Source organism: Staurois parvus, unplaced genomic scaffold (genome assembly GCF_062004578.1).
Source record: "Staurois parvus isolate SC_StPar_1 unplaced genomic scaffold, SC_StPar_1.0 ptg001352l, whole genome shotgun sequence".
NCBI lineage: Eukaryota > Metazoa > Chordata > Amphibia > Anura > Ranidae > Staurois > Staurois parvus.
The window spans coordinates 1,126,618-1,147,742 of NW_028319148.1; the positions used below are offsets into that span (position 1 = coordinate 1,126,618).

Consider the following 21,125-nt stretch of genomic DNA (forward strand, 5'->3'; position numbering starts at 1 on the left):
AAGAACTGGGAAAGGCATAAATCTCTTTCCTCCCGTTTGGGACAGCACCTAACTACTCTCAACCCACTTACAGACCGGATGTGGCCTTGCCACACAGTACGCAAACTTGTAACACACAATGCAGTTTCTGTCTCATTGGGATAGTTATTGTGACACTGAAATATGTCCTATCTGAAAATTAGACCAGTCTCTTTTCACAAATCCTGTTTCATAGTTCAAAATGAGAGAAATGATAGATCATTTAATTTTTATTTCAGAGAGGCTCTGACACTATGCAATGCAGACAGAGTGGGGTTTATTTACTAAAGCTGGAGAGTCCAAAATCAGACTCCCTTCTGCATAGAAACCAATCAACTTCCAGGTTTCATTGCCAAAGCTTCATTGAACAAGCTGAGGTTAGAAGCTGATTGGTTTCTATGCAGAAGGGAGTCTGATTTTGGACTCTCCAGCTTTAGTAAATAAACCCCAGTATGTCCAATTTGGGAGCAAGATGGGGACAGAGTCCAAAGCCCTACAGGGTGTCTCCTCTGTCAGCTTCCTGGAATAGGGGATCACAGCGTGATACCATATCTCCTCCAAGGGAGGTGCTCCTCCAGCATTCTGTGGTCTGTAAGTGCATGTTATATGAATATTGCAAAGTGCTTTGCTGATCAACATTATCCTCTTCTGTATGACCTACAGTATGGTGCCATTGCTGTAAACTGCCTAATTTCTGATAATTGATAACAAAAAAAATTACATTTTCACAATATAACTAGCATTTATGTATCCATGTGTGTTGACCCCTAATTAATGGGTACACTGGTTAGGCCGCACTTACACATGCATTGAAGATCTACAGAAAACCAACATGTTTCAGGCATCTGTTTCTTCTTCTTCAGGGCTAGCAATAGACATATCATTTAAATAGTTACAGTGCCTTGAAAAAGTATTCATCCCCCTTGAAATTTTCCACATTTTGTCATGTTACAACCAAAAACGTAAATGTATTTTATTGGGATTTGATGTGATAGACCAGCACAAAGTGACACAATAATTGTGAAGTGGAAGGAAATGATAAACGGTTTTCAACTTTTTATATAAATAAATATGTGAAAAGTATGGCGTGCATTTGTATTCAGCCCCCAACGGTAAGGGCATTTGGTGGGCTGTGGGCCCGCTGCACACCACAATGCGCTGCGCCCTGACAATGCATTGTGATTGGCCAAAGCAATGCACCTCACTACAAGTCAGGTGCAATGGTTTAGCCAATCACAGTGCATGTTACCCCCGCCCCCTTGTGACATCATCACAGTATTTAAGAACTGTCATTGCAGCACAACTGTCAGATGGCCAGGAGCCGGCATTGAGAGCGGAGCATTTTTCTTTTATCTTTTTTTGGGTCGGTGATGGCGGCAGACATCGTGATTGATGTTGGATCTACTTCGGTGTACTTTTTAAAAAATTTTGTTTTTAATAAAGGACTTGTCTCATTTTTACACTACACTTTTTTTTGTGAATGGGTAGCGGTACCATGTACCACATACTCATTCACATGGGGGGGGCCTGGGAACTGGGGGCCCACTTTAAGATTCCGATAAGCCCCCCACCCGCAGACCCCCAGGGTTTTAGGGAAGAGGCCCTTGTCCCCATCAACATGGGGACAAGGTGCTTTGGGTGGGAGCCCCCCGTGCCCCAAAGCACCTCCCCATGTTGAGGTCATGTGGCCTGCTATGGTTCAGGTGGGGAGGCGCTTGCTTGTCCCCCCTCCCCTTTCCTGACATGCTGGGCTGCATGCTTGGATAAGGATCCGGTATGGATTTTGGGGGGGACCCCCACGCCATTTTTAAAAAAAATTTGCGTGGGGGTTCCCCTCAAAATCTATACCAGACCCGAAGGGCTTGGTACGAATGGGAGGGGGGAACCCACGCTGTTTAAAAAAAAAATAATGAAATTTTGGATAATGCCAACAATTCTTTTGACATTTAGCTGTCAGCGGGGAATCCCTCTGACAGCTGAAACATTAAAGAATGTTTCACTACTAAAATACCGCATAATAATGAATAATATAACTCATGCCATATCTTAGTAGCTAAGCAGTATCCTACTGCATACTCAGATGCGTTAAGATACCTGTCAGGGAAGAAATCCTGGCAAATGTGCAATATGGCTGCGTGATGGCGCATTAGCGCACGCAAGGTGCGACCAGTGGCCTTTATAAGGACTTCAGCCCCTCACAATAATTGCTGAATTATCGTCGGCCTCCTGTTCCTGTGTCCCTGTGCGAGTTACCCTGCTGATTATCCGTTGCTCGACCCTGACCTGCTCTGTCTTCTCTCCTGGTTCTTACCCCGGCTTGTCTCTTAGATCTGCTCTTGCCTATTCCTGATTGATGACTTGTGCATTACCCTGGCCTGCTCCTGACTACGCTCCTGTCTCCACTCATGATTGATGCTCTGGCTTTTGACTTTGCTTCCTGCTCCACCCATTTGTCAAGATCCACCAGTCTTCTAGACAGTCCGCTCCTGTATCCTCTGTACCCATGGGTGTCATCTCATCTGCTATCACCAGGCAACTACATCATTGGCAACCCATGCTTCTTTGGGCACTGCACCTTCTGTTACCACCACCTTCAGGGGTGCTTTGCACTTAGCCGTAAGGGGAGCCCTCTCGTCACCTCAGCCTCCGGCCAGGTACGTGACCAGGGGCGGACTGACAACTCATGGGGCCCCCGGACAATAAGGGATCATGGGGCCCCTGTGTCCTTGCCCAAACGCAAAGCACACCAAAAAAAGCCTATAAAAAAGGTAACAGGGGCATTTCATGGGGCCCCCTACTGACCCTGGGGCCTTGGGCAGTGCCCGAGTGCTCAACTGGTCAGTCTGCCCCTGTACGTGACAATACCGCTCAGTAAATTGTCCCTGTTCCAAGTTTGCGGTCGAACTTTATGTACGTTCAAATGTTCGACAGCAAACTGAACAGGGGGGTGTTAGGCCCATCACTACTCAGAAAGTACTGAAGCCATTAGATAAGCATGCCAGCCAGACAACTCGTATTCTCAGGAGAAGTCAGTGACGGCTGCTTTCATACCTCCTCAGCACAGATTTACTTTCATGTATGACCCATTGGGTAACATTGCTATTTGTAATTGTGTTTTGCAAATAAAACAGATTAAAATTTTGCAAGACCGCGTCTTCCTTTTTCATGCAATTTCCTGACAACAGTTATGACACAATTAGGTGTTTAGCAATTTGAACATGAAAATAAGTATTATGGTTCAGGGTGCAGAAAGCTTTTCAGAAACGTTCCCTGGTGCGCTCCTCTCTCATCGGTTTATTGATATGTCTTATCCTCTGACTCTAAGCATGCTGATTCTATGGGGTACGTATTTATAAAAAGGTGTGTTATTCCTACTATGCAACTGTACCTTACCTAAGAAAATGGAATATATTGCAGCTCAACAGTCTTTAGACATGGTAGATGCATTCATGTTCTTATATTCAAATTAAGAACATTTTCAGAAAATAAATAAAACCTGTTGATCCTGCCATTAAATGTGTGTCCTTCTAATTTCCTGTGAATTGAACAGATATATTAAACAATATTGTCAGCCTTTACAGCTATATTCTGTGAACTAAAAAATTGGATTGAGTGCAAAAGTACATACAGGTATTTTGTATATTTGGCAAAATTTTGCCAAAGTTGAAAACTCTTAAAGAAGAATTCAAGGGATGGATATTTTTAGGTATGGATATTGTTAGGTATGGATATTTTTAGGTATGGATATTTTTAGGTATGGATATTGTTAGGTATGGATATTTTTAGGTATGGATATTGTTAGGTATGGATATTTTTAGGTATGGATATTTTTAGGTATGGATATTGTTAGGTATGGATATTTTTAGGTATGGATATTGTTAGGTATGGATATTTTTAGGTATGGATATTGTTAGGTATGGATATTGTTAGGTATGGATATTGTTAGGTATGGATATTGTTAGGTATGGATATTTTTAGGTATGGATATTGTTAGGTATGGATATTTTTAGGTATGGATATTTTTAGGTATGGATCTTGTTAGGAATGGATATTGTTAGGTATGGATATTTTTAGGTATGGATATTTTTAGGTATGGATATTGTTAGGTATGGATATTGTTAGGTATGGATATTTTTAGGTATGGATATTGTTAGGTATGGATATTTTTAGGTATGGATATTTTTAGGTATGGATCTTGTTAGGAATGGATATTGTTAGGTATGGATATTTTTAGGTATGGATATTTTTAGGTATAAATATTTTAAGTTATGGATATTTTTAGGGATGGATAATTTTAGGTATGGATATTTTTACATAGTTATATTGGTCCAGCTTGGACTATTGCAAAATATTCCTATACAATACCTGTAAGGTCCCTCTAGAACAGGGGTCTCCAAAGTTTCTAAATAAAGGGCCAGTTTAGTGTCCTTAAGACTTTGTGGGGGCTGGACTGTGGCCAGTGAAAGTAGAAAATGCCATGGCATTGGGAGTAAACAATGGACAATATGTTGAAAGATAAAGACAAAGCGGTGCTGTTGCGCTTAGGAAACAATTTACATAAATAAAAGAATTGCCTATATATAAGATACTTATATAGCAGCAGTCCTAATTGTGAATTACCAAACACAAAATCTTAAATATTTCAAAAATGGACCGCACTAAGGCCGCAAGTTGACAAAATAAATTGGGCAATCTTTAAAGTAATAACACTGAGCAAAATACAAATACAATATTAATATTCAATCCCAACATGTGAATAATTGCTGCAATGGTGCTGTATCTTTAACGGTGATACTCCATACTGAAATGACAAGTGCTTCACTGTGTTCACACTGGTGCCCCACATAGATGTAAACTCACCGTCATTTCATGACCACCTATCTCTAGGTAAGTCTCACTCGCTTTTTGGGACTATCACAGTATGCAATCCAGTCCTGATGGCCGATATTCCTTCGCCCTTTTAACCGTGGTTGCTGGTAGTAACCAATAAATTTCCACTAGTGAACACAGTGAAGCACTTGTCATTTCAATATGGAGTATCACCGTTAAAGATACAGCACCATTGCACCAATTATTCACATGTTGGGACTGAATATTAATTGTATTTGAATTTTGCTCGTTGTTATTACTTTAAACATTTCACAATTTATTTAGTTAATTTGCGACCTTAGCGCGGTCCATTTTCCAGGAAAGCATTGCACCAGTGATCAGTAGACATCTGATGCCATGCAGGTCTCCTGCAGACCTCTCAGTATATCAGCTTGCTGTACGGGATGTACGTGATGTACGGTATTTAGGGTCAAGCAGATATTCTGATAGGAAGCTTGAGTGAACTACCAGAGTGCCGTGGCAGTTCATTGAAAACCACAAGCCAGCAGTCGCTAAGGTTGCTGGGACTTGTAGGCACTCATTCACAGAACGCTGTGAATGAGTGACGCGGCCGTGTGGGTGGAGCCCCGCCACGCTGTTTTATTTAAAAAATCTGACAGTACGGAAAACGTCTCCCTGTACTATCTGTCAGAGTTAGGAGGGCAGCGGGCGCTGCTGCGGCTATGGGAACATGTTACATGTTCCACCCAAAAAATGGGTGGAACATGTAACATGTTCCCAAAGGTGAATTTATCCTTTAAGATACTGAAGTGAAAAAAAAGACCCTAACAACATCAACAGTGTTTAATATGTAATAAATGTAGATGTAAGTTAGAATACTTAGCCTCCAAATGTGGTGAGCAGGGATGAACAGAACTGCCATTTTTTATTTCCTTGAAATTGCTGTACAATTTAGGCAAAATTTCACCATTTTGACAGTTTTCACTGAAGTTGATTGGGAAGGTAAATTAAGGCTGTTTTGGTTTTTTTTTTAGTTTTTTTTAGTATACTTAGCTGCCAAACATGGTGCTTAAGGATGAGAAAAATTAAAAGTGTTTAGTTTCTTGAAATTTAGGTAAACTTTCACCATTTTGGCAAAATGCACTGGAGTTGATTGGAAAGGTGAAGTTAAGGCTGTTTTGGCTTTTTTTTTTATGTAGAATACTTAGCTGCCAAACATGGTGCTTAAGGATGAGCAAAATTAAAAGTGTTTGCATTTTGGCAAAATGCACTGAAGTTGATTGGAAAGGTGAACTTAAGGCTGTTTTGTTTTTTGGGTTTTTTTTATTTTTTTAGAATACCTAACTGCCTAACATGGTGCTTAAGGATGAGCAAAATGAACAGTTTATTTTCTTGAAATGTAAGTAAAATTTCACCATTTTGGCAAAATTCGCTGAAGTTGATTGGGAAGGTGAACTTAAGGCTGTTTTTTTTGTTTTTTGTTTTGTTTTTTTAGAATACTTAGCTGCCAAACATGGTGCTTAAGGATGAGCAAAAGTAACAGTGTTTAGTTTCTTGAAATTTAGGTAAAATTTCACCATTTTGGCAAAATGCACTGAAGTTGATTAGAAAGGTGAACTTAAGGCTGTTTTGTTTTTTTTGGGGTTTTTTTTTTTAGAATACCTAACTGCCTAACATGGTGCTTAAGGATGAGCAAAATGAACAGTTTATTTTCTCGAAATGTAAGTAAAATTTCACCATTTTGGCAAAATTCGCTGAAGTTGATTGGGAAGGTGAACTTAAGGCTGTTTTTTTTATTTTTTTATTTATTTTTTAGAATACTTAGCTGCCAAACATGGTGCATAAGGATCAGCAAAAGTAACAGTGTTTCTTTTCTTGAAATTTAGGTAACATTTCACCATTTTTGGCAAAATTCACTGAAGTTGATTGGGAAGGTGAACTTAAGGTTGTTTTTTTTTTTTTGTTTGTTTTTTGTTTTTTTAGAATACTTAGCTGCCAAATATGGTGCTTAAAGATGAGCAAAAGTAACAGTGTTTATTTTCTTGAAATTTAGGTAAAATTTCACCATTTTGGCAAAATTCACTGAAGTTGATTGAAAAGGTGAACTTAAGGCTGTTTTGGGTTTTTTTTAGTTTTTTTTAGAATACTTAGCTGCCAAATAAGGTGCTTAAGGATGAGCAAAAGTAACAGTGTTTATTTTCTTGAAATTTAGGTAAAATTTTACCATTTTGGCAAAATGCACTCAATTTGATTGGAAAGGTGAACTTAAGGCTGTTTTGTTTTTTTGGGTTTTGTTTTGTTTTAGAATACTTAGCTGCCAAACATGATGCTTAAGGATGAGCAAAAGTAACAGTGTTTATTTTCTTGAAATGTTGGTAAAATTTCACCATTTTGGCAAAATGCACTGCAGTCAATTGAGGCGAAAAAGTAAAAGGGAGGCTGTTTTTTTTTTTTTTTAGGTTCTCATTGGTTTGAAACAAATCCTGATGTTTCTGTAACATAAACAAAAGCATAAATTAACATTTAAAATACATAAAATCAGCAATTTTCTATGTTGTCATTCTTCACAACAATGCAATGATATAGTTCCTGTTTTTACAGGTGAATCATATGGAATTATAATAAACTATTGTGTAGACCAGCCAAGAGAAGCAGAGTCCTTTGTGGGGGAGACTTTCACACTGCCCTGCAAATTTGTGTATCCAGAAGAAAAGGAAACTGTTTCAGATGTGAATATTATATGGAAAGCCCATGATAGCCCATACTGTAAATTCGCAGGAACAGAAGAAATCTACAACTCTTTGACAAACGTCTCCTTTTCCAAGTATCATGGGAGATTGCTGCTGCAGGGGGACCCATTGGCTCAGAATGTGTCTTTAATACTGAACAACCTGACACTGAATGACAGGAACAGGTATTGTTGTCGTGTGATTATCTCATTCAAAGACGGAGAGAAAAAGCCGTTTCAAAGCATTGAGGGGACCATCCTCACCGTAAGAGGTAAATTGAATATAAATATATGCATAAATATGAACATAAATATTCTTATAATAAACTGGAAACTGGTGATTTTATGTCGACACAGAGCTTTTTTTTCAGCAAGAACGAGGGGGAGCGTATTTCCAGCACCTCTATCACCGAATGTATGTAATAGTATGCAGAGCTGGGGTGTGATGGAGGGTCTAGTAATGCTGGCTGCTGGGGGACCTATTGTTGCATGGTGGTATATTGTTGCTGGGGAGGTCTATTGTTTCTGTTGGGGATCTTTTGTTGGGTGTGATGGAAGGTCTAGTAATGCTGGTTGCTGTGGGACCTATTGTTGCATGGTGGCATATTGTTGCTGGGGAGGTCTGTTGTTTCTGTTGGGGATATTTTGTTACTAGGGGGTTAATTGTTACTGAAAGGGATCTACTGTTGAAGGATGAGTCTATTGTTTCTGGTTGCTGGAGAGTCTGTTGATGCTGGCTGCTGGGAAATCCGTTGTTGCTGGGGGGTATTTTGTTGTGGGGTTCCATTGTTGCTGGGGGGTCTATTGTTGCTGAGGGAATCTATTGTTGCTGGAGGAGGGTCTGTTGATGCTGGCTGCAAGGGATCTATTTTACTGCTTTTCTTGTTGCAATGAACGATTTCCATACAAATTACTTAGCACAGCAAAACAATACTTGGCTCTGTATTCTCTAAAAGGCGTGGTACTAGGAGGTGGATAGGGGGTGGAACCAAGGGATGGTGCCCAGAGGTGGGTTGGAGGGAGGAGACAAGCAGTGATTCAGAAGGGCGAAGTTCCTGCACCTATTTTCTGAGAAAAAAAAGGCCCTGTGTTGACAACTGGGATAGGGTGGGACACCAACCTTGGCCTATAAAGACTCCCATCCTTTATATTCTATAGTATTTTATAGCAGAAAAAACTGTTCCCTGATTCTGACTTCCTGTCTCACTGGAAGATTGTGAAGGTTTTCACTGGGGGTCCAATACCTCCTCCAGCCTCAACTGGCAACTGTACTTCGGACAGGACCAGCAGATGGAGATGGAGCAGACAGGTAGAGACAGGAGAAGGCGTGACTTATGATCCAGATATGTAAAGCCACCCATTTTTCTGCAAGTTGCTCAAATCTGACCATCCTAAACTAATCACCCCAAAAAAGTGTTTTAGTTTCTCAGGGTTTTCCCCATTCTTCAAAAATCAAACGTACATGATATGGTCCCTCAAATGATTGAGTTAAGGTGTTCCCGTGAAGGGTGCTGTTAATGCTACAGCATACAAAACATTTTAGACATTTGTGTTCTTCCAACCTTGTAGAAGTAGTTTGGGGAAGGTCCTGTTTCTGCTCAAACATAACTGTGCCCCTGTGTACAAAGCTAGTTCCATAAAGACATGGCTTGATGAGCTTGGTGTAGAGAAATTTGAGTGGACCACACAAAGTGGTGACCATAACCCTTTAGGATGAACTGGAACATTGACTACAAGCTGGGTCTTGTCCGACATTAGTACCTGACCTCACAGACGTACCTTTAGCTGTTATAGACCAATGGGAAGGGGATGCCATAGTTTATTGCATGGGGCGGACTGACAACTCATGGGGCCCCCGGGCAATAGGGGATCATGGGGCCCCTGTGTCCTTGCCCAAACTCAAAAAAGCCTATGAAAAAGGTACCAGGGGCATCTCATGGGACCCCCTACTGACCCCGGGCCCTCGGGCAGTGCCCGAGTTTCCAAATTGTCAGTCCGCCCCTGTTTATTGCCCATTTTTGTGTAATGGGATAGCCAACATGCTCATACAGGTGTGATGGTCAGGTGTCCCCAGATTTTTTGCCCATATATCATATTTCCAAACTTTAAAACTTTAGAAAGAGGGACACTTTAGGGAGACCTTGACCTATGGTGTGCTTGCGTGTTCTGACTAAAGTGGGAGTGGTTAAATTGCGCCAAATATTGGGTGTGGCATAATAGTCCAATTAGAAACAACAAATATAAAAAATGGAAGCAATATTGCAAAATAAATTCACCTACTGTCCACACTGTTCTGCCCTCTGTATACACAACCCCATTTTGCCCCTGCACACACTGACTTTTTATTTTTGTTTAGTTTATTAGGGATACTACTGGAGTTTGTACAATCACTTGCATTTATTTTTCTGCACATCATTCAGTACTGGGGCTGTTATTTATTTGCTTTTGGGTTGATTGGTCAGCCGGGTGTTTGCTGAATATTGTTCATGTTTCCCTAGGTGATTCTATATATGCTGGGTTTATTTATTTTTTGTGTTATTTTGCACTAGTCTATTTGTTATTTGTATACTCACATACTGTTGAATGCTGTTACTGAGATTTATTTAGCAGTGCCACACTATATATTTATGCTATTCTGTATGAAGGAACACATTTAGGTGGGCAGCAGCTTTGGGTTTGTATCTTTCATTTTTGGCAGCTCATGAGTTTCTCTTCTTGATTGAGACATTGAACATTTTGGTAAGAAGTACAGTATGTAATGTACAATAAAGTGTATATAGGGCAGGAGTCTGTGAAACAGAGTGCAGAGGATAGGGGTGTGTTATGCACAGAGTGCAAGGGTCAGGATAGTAAAACACGTAAAGTCCTGCAGGCGGTGTCAAGTTTAGAAATACATAAACAGCGTGCAGGGTTCAGAGGTGTGCAATGCACAGGATGTAGAGTTCTGAGGTGTGCAATGCAAAGAGTTCCAAGGTCATGAGTACATAGCACACAGTGCTGCAGTCAGTGCTGGATTTAGGAGTACACAGCACACAGAAAGGAGGGGTCAGGATTAGAAATCTAAAAGGGTGTAGGAGTCAGGAGTGTGTTATGTAAAATGTAGTGTTCAGGAGATTGCAAGATTCCCTCGTAAGCAATACATTTCCCCACTTTACCCTTTCAGTAAAGATCCCCACCCACCTTATAAAAAATTCAGCACTAATTTGCATGCCCACCTCTCCCATATGAAATCCTCCTTCTCCTTTGGAGCACAAATACTCTCCTCTCCCCCTTATAGCACAAATCCTATTCCCCCTTAAATCTCTCCAGCACAAATCCTCCTAGCATAAATCCCCCCCCCCCCCCCCACCAATTCCTCCTAGTACAAATACTCTTCAATCAATCCTCCTCCCAGCAGAAATCCTCGTCCATCCCCCAAAACCCTCAGCACAAATACTCTACCCACCAATCCTTTTCCCACCAATCCCTCCATCTAAGTGCAAATCCCCTCAATCCCCCCTTCCAGGAGAAATCCCCCCACTCCACCCCCCCTGCACAAATTATCTTCTTCTCAAATCTCTTTCTAGTTAAATTCCATTTTCTACCCAATTCCCCTCTAAGTGTTTCCATCCCCCCTTCCAGGAAAAATACTCTCTCCCCTTCCCAATCCTCCCTCCTATCACAACACAAATTGTCTTAATCCCCCAGTTCCCCTCCCAGAACAACCCCCCCCCCCAAATCCCCCCAATCCTCCCTTCTAGCACAAAACCTTTGCTGAACCGGCACAAATCTTCTTCCACTTCTCCAAATCCCCCTTCTAGTACAATCCCCCAAACCCCCTCTATCTCAGCACAAATCCTCTTATCTCCCACAAAATTCCCTTCACCCCCTCCAAGCACAAATCCTCTTTGCCTCAACTCCCCTTCCCAGCACAAATTCATTTCTCCCCAATCCCCCTCCAAGCACACAAATCCATTTCCATCCCCCTTAAATCCCCCCTCCCAGATCAAATATTCTCCCCCTTCCCCAATCCTCCCTTCTATTACAGCACAAAACCTCTTAATCCCCCCAATCCCCCTTCCAGGACAAAACATCTTCCTGCAAAATCTCTCTAGCACAAATCCTCCTCCTCATAAATCTCCTCTTCCATCACAAATCATCTTTTTCCTTCTAGCATTAAACCTTTTCCCCTCCAAATTCCCCCTAACACAAATCCTCTTTCCCCCTAAATCCCTCCTCCCAGCACAAATCACACCCCTCCCCAAACCTCCCCTTCTGGTAAAGTTCTCTTCCCCTCCAAACCCCCTGCTCCAAATCACTCCTTCCAGCACAAATCTTCCTTCTCCCAACACAAATCCTCTGAACTCCAGCACAAATCATTGTTACCCTCCCCACTCAGACCATTGTGCCCCCCGGCCAGGGGCGGACTGACCATTTGGAAAATCGGGCACTGCCCGAGGGCCCGGGGTCAGTAGGGGCCCCATGAGATGCCCCTGGTACCTTTTTCATAGGCTTTTTTGAGTTTGGGCAAGGACACAGGGGCCCCATGATCCCCTATTGCCCGGGGGCCCCATGAATTGTCAGTCCGCCCCTGCCCCCAGCACAATTCATCCTCTATGAAGCTTACAGACTTGAGATACAATGTGACTCAATGCCAGGAGATGTCCTTCCTCCCAGGATTCCCCATGTTGTGCCTAGAGACACCTCAGAGCTGAGGAGAAGCCTAGGGGAAGCTTCCCTCAACTCTTTTGTTTACTGGTATGACAGCCAATAGGGTGGGATACTGTCTGCTGCAGGACGCAGGAAACCTTACAAGAAATGCAAGGAGCATACCCTAGGGGCCCAGCACCAATGGTGCCCTTGTTCTGTATTGAGGTAAGTTAGCGAATCTAAATGCAAGAACCTCCAGGATTGTTGGGTTGTATGATATAGGTGTCCTTTTATCATGCGGCGGTAAATGACCACTGCTCAGTGCAGCCAATAGGACCATTATAGGAAGAAGGCAAAGACATGAATGCTGGAATGTGCTCTAGAGAAGGAAACAAGCAAATTTATGTGTCTTCTGTATTTTTACTCATATAATAATGTTCCTGCTTGCTATTGGGGGTAGATGGACATACATCATGAAAATGTTCTTTTCTTGTTCTAGAGGAACATGAACTGAAGCTGGAGCAGCCATCTTTTATACCAGCATTTGCCGGGGACACTGTGACTTTCTTCACTCGATTCTCATCTAAGAAAAAAATAGACCCACCTTTCATTTCCTGCAGGTTATGGAGGAACACCGGAGAGAGCCCAAGGTGTGATAGACTGGTCCATTCAGGAGACTGCTCTAACAGTCAAGGGGGAAATATTTTATATTTCAAAATGAATCAAACTCTTCCGTTACACCGAGGCTGGTATTGCTGGGAAATCCTGGCCTCATCTGGAAAAAGTGACCCACTGACCTTTAGAAAAACTCTTGGAACAGAACTGGTGGTTGTAGGTATGTTTCTGTCCCAAAAGTGAGCTTAAACGTAGTCCCTTACTAAGAGATACTGTATATGGTGGCTGTTCTATGACCTCCCTCTGAAACTGCAATTTGCCTTGATTTCTCTAAATGTAATACTCTCCAAGCCACTGGCATGGAACTAGTATGCATATTGGAAAATGAATAAAAAGCCAGTAGTCCATGTATGCACACTTGGTCTGGGTCATTGACTTAAAGAGGAATTGGTACCACTATCTTTGAAAATGCAGTATGTGTGCAGATGTGCTGAAGGACTCTGTTTCATCTTCAGGACCTGGCAGAGACCTGTCGCACATCTGGGCAAGCACCAAGTTTCCCTGAGATACAGAACCTCCATAACATGAAATCCACAACCTCCATAGCATGAAATCCAGAACATCAATAACGGTGGTGCCTACATGCACACAAGGGGGGGTAACTGTGTTCCTGGCCCTGAAGGCCGGACAGAGACCATGAACACATTTTCACAGTGTGAAATCCAGTGGTAACTGTAGCGCTACCTTCTAAGGAGCTGCTGTACTTTGGTTTCCCCTATTTTCTGCAATGCCTGGCAACACGCACTTTCGGCAAACACACGTAGTTAGGAATCCAGTCTATGGGGTTGTTTTTGTTGTTTTATTAGGGGGAAAACAACTTGGATAGGGATTAGGGGTTATGGGATGCCCAACTTGACTAGAGAGAACAGACTGAGGACAAACTTCCTGCATTTACTGTATGTACAAAAAAGGATGTATCCTGAATATTACTCCAGCTGGAGTGGTATCAGTCCCTTAAAAGATCAGTAGCAATGTGACTTCAGTAGCAATAGGACTTAAGGAGATCTAGGTCCTCTTGGGTGAACTCTCACACAGTCCCAATAGCTGGTGAGGAAATTCCAACCCACCTGGCTGCTTTGCAAGTATCCCAGAGCAAGGGATTAGGTTAGCTGTGACATTGTCTCCATGAAAGCATGCTGGATATTGCATCTGGCAGCCATCTCCCTTTAAGTCCCTGGGGGTGTAGAGGTCCTCACTCTATCCCTTGTGTCCTGCAGTTTTGCATCAAACTGCTTTGTTCAGGCCTGTTAGCTGTGCTAGTCTTCCATGCTGAGCAGGGTACCCTCTAGATAGGACTTGTAGTGCAGTTCTCTCTGTCTAAACTTCTTCTCCTTCCTTTCTCCTTCTCAGCTCCAGCCTGGAGGCAGAGCCCCATATTTCCCGGGGTCCCCTCCCAGGCCTTACAATACTCAACACTCTATCTTCTTTCTGATCACCAGACTTCCCTGCTGGCCAAGATCTCTCATATTTATGAGCCTATCTACCACACTACCAGGCCTTCTGCCTGGGATTGGTCAAACTCCCATGAATATGCAGATCTTGGTCTCCACCCTTCCTCCCACTAGCTTCTAGAATCTTCTAGAAGACAGATGTAGGTGCCAGAAGCTTGCTCACTTCACTAACGTGAGCCAACTAAATTTATCTCTTCTGTTAGCATGCAGGATCTCTTCTGCTTTAAAACTCTACCTTCTTTCAGTTTGATAAAGAGAAGCTGGCTCTCTGTAACATCCATTGGAACAATCCTTTATTGGCTACATAGCAGGATACAGTAGTAACAAGCTAATGTGTTTGGTCGAAACTTTATTTATTAATCTGCCTCCAGCAGGGGAATATATTATGCCAATGCTACCTGCAATATCAAATTTGACCACTAGATGAAGCTGGTGATATATTGGTAATACATAGTATTACAGTGGTAATACATTTACTGTTTTACAGAAATTATTTTTATATATTACAGGTACTTATATAGCGCTATCAATTTATGCAACGCTTTATTATTTCTTTATTTTAAATACTTATATAGCCCCATAAATTTACGCAGCGCTTTACACATATATATTGTACATTTACATCAGTTCCTAACCCTTAAGGGGCGTACAATCTAAGGTCCCTAACTCACATTCATACATACACATACTAGGGACAATTTAGACAGGAGCCAATTAACCTACCAGCATGTCTTTAGAGTGTGGTAGGAAACCCATGCAGGCACAAGGAGAACATGCAAACTCCAAGCAGTACTGCCAGGCGGAGGTGCTAACCATTTAGCCACTGTGCTGACCTGGAACTAGAGACTGTTTAGATAAGAGTTAAAACAAAATTCCCATCATTCTGAGAGAAAGAAAATAGATTAATCTTGGGAGATCAGACTCCATCTTAGAAGCTGGAAGAGAAAGAGCCAGCCACCATGGCACATGTTGTACTAAATTTGCATTCTAAAAAGGCAGCATCGCTGGTAGGCTTGTACTTTTCGCCATCTATAGCCTATCCATTGTGTTTTCTGTATGTTCTTACATTGATTGCATTTATTCCTCATCTGTTTTTTCCTAATAGTTTCGCCCAATCTGTTTTGTTAATAAAGCTTCAAGATTAAACTCAGTCTGGCTTATTGCAGAATAGGAGGGTTTAGCTGCATGTCAAGTTGCACACAGGGAAACGTGTAGCAAGGACAGAACACGTATAGCTATGAGTAAGGCTTTGGCCAAAATGCGTTAGCTGGTAACTACTGTATCCTGCTATGGAGCCAATAAAGAATTGTGTCAATGGATGTTACCCAGTAGCCGGCTTCACTGTATCAGAGGATTATTGTTATGATGTCCTGAATGGTCAAAGCCACAGGTTCTCTTTAAAGTTAAACTGGCAATTTTAGCTGGCATGTACCTTTGATGACACTTCACAAAAAGTTGGTATTTTACAGAGAAAACAAATTCAACATTCAATATCATTCAGCCACAAGAAACTGATTTTCAGAAGAATGTCATCATCAACTGCAGTTTCACAATACCACAGTACAGGAATATGGTACGAATGGAGGTCTACTGGATGATCGGAGACCCAAGAGAGGACTATGTGTACCATCCAAGCCTGGACTACATACACCCAGATTACAAAGGAAAGAGCAGACTGGTGGATGACTCCAATCTTCTTCTACAAGACTTCCATGGACTAAACAACACCATATTCTACTGCAGGGTGATGATACAACGATGTGGATCTGTCAGGGCTGAAATTATAATGGAGGAAGGACCCGGGACTCTCCTGAGAATCTACAATGTGAAAGGTATGTACCCAGGGGCTTTAATTCCTTGTGAGTCTTTGAGTGGAAACAAACAAGAAAATCAGGAGTTCACCTCGCTTGTTCCATATTTAAGCTCAGTAACTCTGAAAGTAGTTCGAATGTCTCTGACCTCCAGCACAAAACTACTTAACATGAGTTTAATAGCTCCCCATTAGAGAAGATGACCACGGTACCTCTTTCCCAAGGTTTTTATAGTCCACTTTTCACACCCACCTGCTTCTCTCAACCAAAACTGCTTCTCTTTTCCCCCCGACCTAAACAAGCTTTTAACCCTAGCAGTGTGGGGGCAGCCCTACTGTAAGGGAAGATTTTTTACTTTTCCTGGAGTTCAGCTTTAAATTGGTTGTAAAGGCTGAACGTTTTTTACCTTCATGCATTCATGAATTTACCTTCATCATTCCAGTATAACCACTCAAAGTCCAGCTACATACTGATATGTTTCTGGCCCACAAGTGGGAAGACCTGATCTAATAAAGCAGTGTTCAAAAAGGCAAGCAAAAGGCATAGGACTAATGATCAGTATTCCTTGTGGTCTCCCTGCAGAACATCTTTTCCCCTTTACTGACTTACCTTGTCTCGTTCTGCACTGTGAGGTTTATTTAATAAAGGCAAATAAGCTGTTCACTTTGCATGGGAAGTATCCCCAGAGCTTGGTGAATGCGGAGAAAATACTTTTCAAATAATACCCAGTCACATGCAAGGAAAATAAGAAAGTGCAACTTCCCTTGAAAAAGGGAACAGCCTGCCCCGTGTTTCTATGTGTAGGCAGACATATTGGTAGAAGAGCAGGACTTTGCTTCCTGAGCTCAGAACCGCTCCCTTGATGACTGGTGGGATCATATTCAACAAGCAACAGGAGATGAAGAAGCACAGATCCATCAAATTGAAGAAGCAGAAGCGGGGAGATTCTTGCAATGAAGATCCCTCGGTACAGCTTCCTCTCCAGCAAGAAAAACAGTGAGCAAAAAATCCCATTCTAAATTTGGTGAGACTTGTGGTGATACACAGACTTCTCATTATTGAGATATGTGTGCTGCATACACCCTGGAGTTCAAAAGATGGCGCCAATCCGGAAGTACGTCACCACGCCCATGTGGGTGTGGCGTAACGCGTGGAGGCGGCGTGGTGACGTACTTCCGGATTGGCGCCATCTTTTGAACTCCAGGGTGTATGCAGCACACGTATCTCAATGATGAGAAGTCTGTGTATTTTGGTTATTATTTTTATACTATGTACTGGCCTGAGCGGATCTATTATCTACTGTGGATGGAGGCATAAAAGAGATAGAAGGAGATACTATTAAGGATTGCAGAGCCTGACCTCACCCAGTGATTACTAGCAGGATCCGGGGGATCCAAAAAGTGTTGTGGCCCCTTTGGGGTCGCAATGTGAAGGTGAGCGCGCATGCCTGCCATTTTTGGATATCACTACACTTATCACCAACGCATCATCACGTTTGAAAATTGCATGATTGATGTGATTCTACAGCAAATTATTATTGATGGACTATTTATTTATTTTGCTGGATCTATGATATATTGAGATCTGTTTGCACACGTCACCTATTTGATTATTATTGTCCCTATTTAGGGAAACACCTAATGGTTAATTCCCTGAAGGGAATATTGATCTGAAATCACTTTATTCCACTGAACTTCTTTTTTTTTTTTTTGCACGTATTGCACTAAGGGATTTACTTTACTAGATTCTGTTCACTTTTATATGTTTCACTTATTTGTTTGTGTAGAGGTATTTAATGTTCTAGCGCTGCATCATTAAATCATTTAGTATTGATCAGATTCATCTGAAGGGGATGTTGTTTGGATGTTAGCGGCTTTTAGTTATAGTTGTACATAGCAGCGCAGGTGGTCCTTTCAGTATAACCTTGTATAATTAGTTAACATACAGTACATCCCTAATCATAAATATAAATTAGTGTAGCGCTAAAAATAAACAAACTATTGTAATCCAATATATTGACTTCGTGATAAATACTCTCAGTGTTCTTAAATGCCACTTACTACATATATGTATATTCCAAATCCCCAAAAACCATACAAACTCCTATTGCATTAATCAAATAAACATATAAATAATGTGATAGTGCCGCTTCAAAACAATATAAATCAATATCATGTGATGGTGCCACTTCAACTTAATTCAACGTCCAATGTCCAAATCCAAACGAATCTATTCCAAGTGATATTTAAATACATGCAATGTGTCTTTATATATCAAGTGCCACTCGTGAATAAACCACACTCTTTCCACTTCAGCTGCAATGCCCACTCACCTCCTTTCAGTGACCCCTAAGGGCCCACAAGCCTTTAGGATCATTTTGGATCCTCAAGAATCCTGGTTTGGTACCTCTCAGATATTCCTCCTATTTGGCCTCCTCCACACCTCCACTGCTGTGCCTCATAGGATCCTCACCAGCGATTCTCTGCAAACTCTCTCTCACAAATAGTGAGTCAAAAACAGAGATCCTCCATAGTGTAGTATTTCCAATAACCAGGGTTTAATTGTAGATATAACATAAGGTAACTTACATGTGTTTGTACAGCGATTCTTCTGTCCCTATATTTGCAAACTGCACACATGTATTTGAGCTTCCTGATAACCAGGAAAATGGCGTCCCGCACCGGAAGTGCGACACTTCGGATACCGGAAGTTACGTCTTAGCGTGCTTTGTATGGTTTTTGGGGATTTGGAATATACATATATGTAGTAAGTGGCATTTAAGAACACTGAGAGTATTTATCACGAAGTCAATATATTGGATTACAATAGTTTGTTTATTTTTAGCGCTACACTAATTTATATTTATGATTTATCATTGTGCACTGTTATAGGTATCAGTTTGAGTGTTAGCGGCTTTAAAGTAGGAGGGGATTCCATAGAAGCGCAGGAGGATTTCTAATAAGTACATCCCTAATGCTAGCTCCCCAACATCACCCTAAACCAGGGGTGTCCAAACTTTTTTCAAAGAGGGCCAGATTGGATGAAGTGAACATGGTGGAGGGCCGAACATTTTTCCGAACATTCTTTGAACCATTACAATTAAATGCAAATAAATTATTTTATGCCAAGTTAATTGCAAACGACATACTTTTCATTTCATAACATTAAGATCAACTGACAGCTGAGTTTTCACAATGTATTGAAAATAAATTTAAAAAAAACTTACCTGCACTAATGTGAAGGGTGAAAAAGGTAGCTGGAGCTGAAGTCTCTGCTCGGCAGCCGGGAGGGGAAGAGAAACACACTTCACGCTGGAAGCCCGGCCCTGACGTCACCACCCTCTGTCGCTCCCAGCGCGGCGCAGTCACGCATGCGCACTGCTCTCAAGCAGAAGACTGTCTGCCACAGAAGGGAGGGCCGTGCCACAGCCGCATTTACACAGACCAGGGAGAACGCGCCGCAGTCAGGCATGCGCACTGCCCCCTGCTCTCAAGCAGAAGACTGTCTGCCATAGAAGGGAGGGCCGTGGGAGGGCCACATTACACAGAGCAGGGAGGGCTGTTGGAGGGCCGTATTAAACCGACCCCCGGGCCGTAAATGGCCCGCGGGCCGGACTTTGGACATGCCTGCCCTAAACCTTAAAGTGAAAGTGTTGTTGACCAACCCAAAAAGTCAACCCTGCAATAGAAAAGGTATTATATTAAAGTTTCTGGTGGTTCCTGGATGTTCTCTCATCTTAACTGAAGAGATACGGCCATGTTAGACTCTTCAGCGTTCAATAAGCAAATGGAAAATGGCAAAATGGATAATTTGTGGCCATATATATATATTTAACAATACAATAAGAATTATTTTTCAATCTCTACTCCTGTGTCTTTCAGGTCCTTCAGATGCTTCAGATGGTGTCACCACCTTACCTCTGTGTCTACAAAGTATCATAATAGTGGCCTGTTCTGCGCTGAAGTTCATCCTCCTCACTGCACTCTTCATACTGGCCCTTGTCTACATCCAGAAAAACTGATGACATCTTCAATCCGGATAATTAGCAAGGAAAACACTGGACGCACCTGCTTCTTATCAAATTGATGGCCCAGAGAGATTTTGTTTGTGGCTATCAATGGGTTGAGTTGACCATTGAATCCTTAGCTCATATAATTAATCTGTGGGCAGGCTATGGACAGCCATGCTTTAACATGTTATAAAAAACAGTAAAATGATAAAAAAAGCCCTTACTCACCTATAGTTGAAGCCACTGTAGAGTAATCAGTGATAAACGTTTACAGGAAAAGCCAAGCTTCGGAAAAAAAAGATTTGAATGACTGCCGTGACCTTTGAAGAGGAATTACTCCACAGTGGCTGCAGCTACATAGGTCAGTGGGGGCTTATTTTAAAGTTATTTGACTGCTTGTTAAGAAAAAAAAATACTTGAATGTCTATAGCCTAAACACAGGCTCACTTTAGGGCTTCGGTGCTAAGATGGCCCCAAAATGATGTTTTATGTTTTTGATTTTTCACTATTTATATAAAATATTTGGATACCAAAATATACATATGCAATAGTTCCTATTTACTTAAAGTAAAAAAATAAAATTCTAACATTTTTATTTTATGTCTTGACCATGGTAAATAAAAGAGGTGGATTATTTATCTTTTCCCTGCTTTTTTCAGTTATATGTTAAATGTTATGTTTTATGTATGCATATTGCCTGACTACAAGAGTCTTGTGTATTCTCCCTTCAATCTTGGTGTGATTTATTTCTTCCAGATCTGTTCAGTAATCCAGTAATAAAGACCCGTCACTGCTGCTCTCTATCCTTTTGCACTGTGACTGGTCTTGTCTCCGCCCCCTCCTGTAGCTTTCTGCATGCATCCTGTAGTGGGTGGAGCTGCTAGGTCCTCCCACAGCTTTGCTCTTTGCACCGGCTGTGTACAACACACAAGCATAAGGTAATATCTGGGTTTGCAAAGGCATACAATGGATTT

The 21,125-nt window shown here is 41.7% G+C and overlaps 1 protein-coding gene across 1 annotated transcript; it reads left to right on the forward strand.

The window, feature by feature from the left end:
• The first annotated feature begins 3,272 nt into the window (after nt 1-3,272).
• LOC149436675 (uncharacterized) lies at nt 3,273-20,789 on the forward strand. Its single transcript, XM_089661603.1, has 5 exons — nt 3,273-3,360; nt 7,450-7,848; nt 12,705-13,040; nt 15,801-16,163; nt 20,024-20,789. Exons 1-5 carry the CDS (start codon nt 3,321-3,323, stop codon nt 20,161-20,163), a joined length of 1,278 nt encoding a protein of 425 aa, XP_089517729.1. The 5' UTR covers nt 3,273-3,320; the 3' UTR covers nt 20,164-20,789.
• The last annotated feature ends 336 nt before the right edge of the window (nt 20,790-21,125 follow it).